Source organism: Mus caroli, chromosome 3, assembly GCF_900094665.2.
Source record: "Mus caroli chromosome 3, CAROLI_EIJ_v1.1, whole genome shotgun sequence".
NCBI lineage: Eukaryota > Metazoa > Chordata > Mammalia > Rodentia > Muridae > Mus > Mus caroli.
In genome coordinates, this window is record NC_034572.1 from 126360411 (window position 1) to 126367798 (window position 7388).

A 7388-nucleotide genomic window follows, 5' to 3' on the forward strand; every position below is an offset into this window, starting at 1 on the left:
GACCCTCTGTTAGGTATTTGTGACAATTAACGAGTTGACTGGAAGGGTCCAAGAGCAGAAAGGAAGATATAAGTAGTGGAGGGGGGTGTAGAATCACCCTGTGCCCGCCAGACTCTGGAACACATCAAACTTTTCCATTTCAAAGCCTCACAAGTATTCCGCATTTAACACGTCCCAAACTGGCGTCACCATCTACACCTTCTCCTGTGTCCTCTCTTTCACCAAAGAACACATGGGAAACTTTTGACTCCTCCTCAGTTCTCCTTCTTGATTCATTCTTCTTCACTGTCTTCCACAACAGCCACTTCGTTGGAATGAGTATGTGCCAGTCCCTGAGCTAAGTGCTCTGTAAATAGCTTCTCATTTAATCCTCACTTAGAATTCCAGTGAGGTAGGAGTCTTATCTGCCTTTTGCTAAAATGAAGTTGTACTCAGAAAAGATCCTCAGGAAACCCCACCCCACCACTGCCTTCACGCTCTGAGTCCCCATCCATTCTGTTTTGGGGATTTTTCAGTGCCTTACTGTCCTTTCTATTCCCCACTACTTACAACCAAGTCTAACTTTTCACCTCGCACTTTTAAAAACTCCAGCTCTAAACCTCAAATAGTTATTCCTTAAACTGCCAAAGAGGAAGTTCCAAAATTAGCCCCAAACCTCAAATGTCTACACGTGCCAGGCATTTGCCCTGAAGGAAGTGAGCCTGGGTAAAACAGAGCATGGGTTCCTTCCACCCGGGCTGCTGCTTAACACCCTCTAGCCCATGGGTTCCCTGAAGCAATGCCAAGTCACCGATTTTCAACACTGTCTGTGGAATCCACGTTTTCCTGTAAAACACTGACAATTTCAAAAACAAGCTAAAGTGTCCTGACCGGAAAGAAATTCACCTTTAGGTTGGGCTCCTCGGAGTCAGCGCATATGCTCTAAGGTAGTTGCAATTTCCTTGATTCAAGTATTTACCAAGGTCCTGTTTTGCCCTGTGGTCAAGGCTAATCTACTTAGTATGATGACATCAAAGGCTCCCGAGACATCCCTACTTGCTCCTCTTATCAGACATCCTTCAAGCATTTACCCCACTGCCGTAACTGGGATGCTTACACTTCCTGGAATGTGCTCATTTTGGCTTCTGCGATCTTTGTGCAGTTCTCTGTTTTCCCTTCACTTGCCTTATCCACAACTTAGCTGGGCCGTCTCTTCTGGTCTACAGTGCTGTCTACTGAGACGCACATTCGCAGTGTCCAACAGCATTTACATCACATTACAATACATCTCTCTCATCCAGCGCTGCCGTGGACCTTAAGCCCTGATGCTGAGCGGAACTCAAGATCAAGCATGTGATTCGGTATTACTTACTGAACAGACGAATTAACTGAACACCATGGAACCTACGGACCTCTCATTGCTCCGACTCAGAAAGGATAGATTCTTCCCCTGAGCTTCCTCAACTCTTCTTTAGTTGTCATTTATTGTTATTGGGGGAGGGGAGCCACACATGTGAGGGCTTGAGCGCCACGGTGATGCGCATGCGCAGTCAGTTTTTTCAGGTCTACCTTTTATAAAGGTTCTGGGTGTTGAACTCAGGTCACCTGCCAGGTGTCATGCGCCCACAGAGCCATCCTGTCTGCCCACCCTCAACATTTCATCCCTAACTTTTTCCTATGTTAGAGTTATAAAAGGAATAAAGACCAAAATCTTATATGACTGAGTTCCTTAAGAGCGAAGGTCCATGCTCTGTTCATCTCCGTGCACCCCTGGCTCCTAAATTTAGCTCCTGGTAAATCACGGTAACTGTAAACGCTAAGGTTCCGGAGGGCAACTCTACTTTCTTCTACTTATTTCAAGTGTAAGCACTGTGAGCTAACCAAAACCGTTCCCCTGAGGGCTTTATGCAAAGATATTATTCACAACAGGGAAAAGAAGTGGCGCCAACCAAAGACAGCACTCCAGCAAAGGGCTTTATTCTAGCAATGAACAACGAGGAAAATGTCCTACTTCCTGTTAACTCTTACAAAAGATGGACATGGGAAATGAAAAGCAATTTAAATGTGCTCTTCGCCCTACAATGCAGGGAAACACAGCTCAGAGCTCTGCGATCTACGTTAGAAAGAACACATTCATCAGGAACCGTTTAAACATTAGTTGACATGTCAGTGTGGATGGAGGAAATATCAGAGGCACCACCCCTACATCAAAAGCTGCAGACAGCGACTACTGACGGAGGGAGAATTAGTCCTTCGCTGGGAGGAACCCCCTAAAAATGGTCATCCAATATCCAGTGGTCAGCCTTAAAACCATACACATACAAGTGACACAACATGGACCCAGTGGGTTGTATTTATATAGTTATTTGCATATACATATGTAACAATAATTAAAGGAAAAGGCCATCAATATTGGGGGGGTGAGAGGTCAAAGGAAGGAGAGAATAATATAATTGTGTCTTACTTAAAGAGTTAAGGAAATTGTTCTCAGATGTTGGATCTGACAGTCCACACCTGTAATCCCAGTCTTTGGGGTCAGGGGAAGTCAAAGCAGGAGGAGTCAGAATTTGAAGTCAGTCTGGACTATATAGAGAGTTTGTTTACAGCTGACCTGGGGGTACATAGAGACACCTGACTACCTGATAGAGAATGAGGAGGAAGGAAGGTGCGGGAGGAACAGAGGAGGGAGGGGATGAGGAGAAAAGAAAGAAAGGAAAGGAAAAGAAAAGAAAAGAAAAGAAAAGAAAAGAAAAGAAAAGAAAAGAAAAGAAAAGAAAAGAGAAGAGAAAATTTTTTCTGTAGCCAACAGTCTACTTATGACCAGAAACTTGCCCCCGCCCCTCAAAAAAGTACTATTAATTTTTTCACCAAATGTTCTTATTGAAATCCTACCTTTGAACCGTCTCTAGGGACATGGGACACCTCCTTCAGCACCCATGTTGTGTTGCCTCCTTGGATTGCACTTTGTAATTTGGTATTACCTCACCCAAATTGTTCGCTGAAGTTGTGAAGGGCTTGGTAAGTGACCTTACTCAGTGCACAGATGTATAACCAAAGCACCAGGATGCAGGTGTGCTCAATATACAGCTTGTTGTTTGATACAGTAAAAAAGATTTCTTACCTGAATTGTTCCTCGGAGAATTAATAAACATGAAACATAATTCCCACAGGTTAGTGATGGGCTGGCATTAGTAATTTCACTTGGTAGACTTTAAATACATATATACATTTGCCTCTCTAGGAATTAAAAATTTAAACTGTCTTCTAGGTTAGGATGGAGGTCAGTTTATTAGATTTGTAAATCAAGAGGAAGAAATAAAATTTGAAAGGAGAAAGTTTAACCTAACCACTCAGTTAAAGTTAGAAGAAGTAAAAGGGAAAACACAAAAAACAAAACACCCCACTTCTCTGTGGAATAGAGTTTCCCCCAAATAAGACACTCAAAACCAAGAAATGTTAAGCCTTTCTTGTAGCTTTATAAAGTATCTTTCAGATGTTATGGCCTTCAAGACATATATTAGCCAAAATTATGTCAAGAAATATGTTCCTCTAACCTTTGAGCTGGCACCTTATTCTTGCTAGTCTCTGCCTTAAGACGTAGAAAGCTGCAAAACAAATGGCCAAAAAAAGAAATTCCAGATCTTTTCTCTGTAAGGAGGCGGGGCTCGGGTATGACCAACTTGTTACATTCCGGGAGACTTACACACATTCAACTTTCAGTGCTTCTCTGAAACAACAAAAAAAAATCTAGGACATGTTTAAAATAGTAATATTTTAGTCATCATTTTGTTATTAGAAAACATTTTATAACAAAAATATTAAGCAATAATTGAAGCTATGCTATTCTTCTATAGTCCAAGTTCTTCTTAAAACCGTTTAAAACATTTTTTAGTGTGTGTGTGTTGGGGGAGGGGCATGTGCAGGCGTACCACAGTGTACACTTGGACATCAGAAGTCAACTTGGCAGAGTTGGTTCTGTCCTTCGGCCATGTGGGTCTCAGGGATCAAACTCAAGTCCCCAAGGCTAGCAGCAAGTATCTACACAATGAGCAACAGGGACAGCCATCTAAATTCCAAGTTCTAATGAAATATTTCAGAGTTTTTGCAACACTGTATCTTTTCCAGTATTTCATTTTCAAAACCCTGATTCTGGGTTCTAGAGTCAGTATTCTTTTATTTAAATCAATTTTAGATAAAGCAACTAAAAAAAAATATAATGACCAACTGTGGCTCAACCAGTACCCCGGCTGGTAGCTCGTCCGTCATGACCATTCACTTACCTTTTTTCTCATAAGCCACACGCTCCCTTTTCTCTCCAGCTTTGAGAAAAACACATTTAAGTTTGTCTTCTTCCCTTTCGCGGCTCTGTCTTCTTGCGTGGCTGCTTTGGTTGTCAATAGCAACAAGAACTAACCACAAAACCTCAGCCATTTCCCTTGGAGATGCATTAATATCCAGTTCAATGAAAGGTAAAGGAAGAAACCCAAAACACTACAAACAATGGTCAGTGCTGGACCAGTCTAGAGTCCTGGGGTGGGAGAAGAGAAGGTTTTATTACATCTCTCTTTGGATGAATGCCTTCCCTCTTTAAAACATAAAACATCCACTTTAACATATGATCGTTTAGTGTATTTGTCTAATTTAAGGGAGGCTTTTGGGGGGTGGGGGTAACAGAAGAAGCATTTGCAGGGCTGATTTGACTCGATCAAAGCAATAATTTAGCCATCCACCCAGAATGATTACAAAGTATTATTAAAGGCAAACACTACATTCGTTTGCTGGATTTTTGGTTTGTTTATATGTGATTTCTATGGATGCATGCACGCATGTATGTGTGTTGTATGCATGAGTATGGGGGTGTGCATGCCAGTGTAAGCACATGCAGAGGCCGGAAGAGGACACTGGGTGTATTCCTCTATTGCTCTTTACCCGACTGCCTTGAGATGGAATCTCTTACTGAACAGAAACTGGTCCCTTTGGTGAGGCTGGCTGGCCAGCACAGTCCCTCCTGGGACCACACCGCCTCCTAAAGATGCTGGACTTACAGGAATCTGCCATCAAGCATGGCTTCTTGTTTTAATGGGTGCTGAGGATTCAAGCCCAGGTCCTCCTATGTGGACTTACCCACCCATCTATCTCCAGGCCCAGGTCCTCCTGTGTGGACTTACCCATCTATCTCCAGGCCCAGATCCTCCTGTGTGGACTCTCCCACCGAGCTATCTCCCGGCCCAGGTTTGCTAGCTTTTTTTCCCCGTGTTGGTTATGTTTATAATTTGCATGTTGTTTTAATTGCCTTTAATTATAAAATAATCCACCATATGTTGACAGAGACCTATTTGTTTAGATAGAATAATGAACTGCATCAGATATTGTCTAAAGAAACACTGAAAATAAGTCAAAGCATAAGGCACATTCCGGATGGCATATTTAGACGTTGGATTTGTGGCCATGATTATGCATGAGAAAGAAAATGTAAGCGAACACTATTTCTTTATTACATTCCATAACCAACTTTGAATAATTTATCTGCAAAACTATTTTAAATTATTTTAAACGAAAGAAAAAAGAGTCACAAAAGGATAGAAAGCATCATTATTTACAAGCCAGCTCTCTCAGTACCACACAGCCCAACAGTTCTGTATAGTCTATTTCCTTAGAATAGCTTTAGGTTGGGTCACATTTTTCTTAATTAACATGAGGTAACCTGGAAATACTTGATTTGGTACGTTGATTGGTATCAGTATGCAGCAGGCCTAGTAAGACTTCTAGCTTAAATCTCAGCCAATGTCCTACATTCTAAAACTCACAGAGTTTCTGGGGTCTAATCTCTCCTGATGGATAAGGACATTTTCATAGGCAACCTATAGCGCAATTTTTTTTGAAAAGTTGCCAAAAATACATTCCCTGCATGTGCTCTGTGTCTTAGTGCAGCGTGAGAAGCTCTGGAATGGAGCTCATTTGGAGCTCGTTATAATACAGAAAAACCTGGCCCACTTTTCTCCTGATAATCTGGTCCTCTACAGCTATTGTAAAGTGATTATGGGTGTCAAATACATTCAACATTGTCCGCAAAGCCACTGGTTTGTAGTGCAGGACTCAGTCTTCCCTGCCTCCATTCATCGGAGACTTCTGATAATTCACACTTTGCTACATACCCTTAAAATTAATAAGCACGTGAATATGTTTATGAAGCTGTTGCACACTAAATAAACTATTAAGTGACCAGCTTTTCTTGCCTGCTGAGCACAGCTTTGTGGATTTGGAGACAGTCCTAAGGTTCAGACAGTGTTAAAGATGACGGGGAGATGTACTTCGGTGGTACAGAGTGGACCTAGCATGTGCGTGAGCCCTGGGCTTGATCTCCAGCAATGGAAAGCAATCTTCAGAGCCATGCATGATGGTATGCACTTTTAATAGCAGCATTTGGGAGGAATAAATAGAAGGATCACAAGTCTGAGGCCAGCTTCGACTCCATGGTGGGAACAGTAAGGACAGGAAGAAGGGAGATGCGAGAAGAAGCCAGACGAGGGATAGGGCACAGAACCTGAAGGTAGTAACCCCACAGTCACAGTGCAGATCTGCTTGTTTGAAGTTTAACTTACTATAAAGAATTGTGAGCTACTCAACTGTTAGGCTGCTTAAAATTGGAAAGAAACAGTTAAGTACTACACATTGAGATGGCTTGTACAGTTACAACATGAGGCCCAGAGTCCCTTAAACATGTGGCCCAACAGGCCAGGGGCCAACTCCTCACAGTGACAACCATGAGGGGCAAGCATGAGAGGGAAAGGAACACATGTCATGTCACCCTTGAGCTACCTGCCAAATCCTAACCACCAGCCACAAAGGCTACCAATCTCAAAAGCTCTCCAGATGCCAACCTTAACTTGTATAGTTCTCATTGTCAAAGACTTGGCATTAATCTGGGGAAATCTCTTCACAGTCAGTTAGTGAACTTGGCACAGTTACACACAAACATGCAGGATGACAGACAGCAGAGCACAGGAAGTTAAGAACCCAGGAGAGCCCAGCTTGCAGGATGCTCCTTTGTGGCTATTAAAGGATTCATTAGTGCAGAGAACTGAGCAGTGAGCAGATGTATACATAATTTTATACTTTCCTAAAAAAGCCATTTTAAATCCCAATTTTAAATAAAAAGTGAAACAGCATATCATAATTTTAATCCCTAGCCATATGTAGATAGATACTAAGATAAGGTGAGTAACTTAATTCATTGATGGATTTTAATTCCAATCTGAAAATAAAAACCTCTCAGAATACCATAAAATGTACAAAACATAAGTATCCAGTTTAATACACACACACACATACACACACATGAGAGAGAGAGAGAGTATATGTGTGTGTGTGTGAGTGTGTGTGTGTGTGTGTGAGTGTGTGTGTGAGTG

The 7388-nt window shown here is 42.0% G+C and overlaps 1 protein-coding gene across 4 annotated transcripts in view; it reads right to left on the reverse strand.

Annotated features, from left to right (window-relative positions):
* Positions 1 to 7388, reverse strand: part of Npnt (nephronectin) — a 67991-nt gene that overhangs the window by 46008 nt on the left and 14595 nt on the right. For 2 of the 4 annotated variants that reach the window (XM_021157582.2, XM_021157580.2), the window contains exon 3: positions 3534 to 3584. The exons of the other annotated variants lie outside the window; for them this stretch is intronic. In XM_021157582.2, coding sequence (XP_021013241.1) covers positions 3534 to 3584 — 51 coding nt within the window. The remainder of the gene's footprint in view (positions 1 to 3533; positions 3585 to 7388) is intronic. 4 annotated transcript variants of the gene reach the window in all.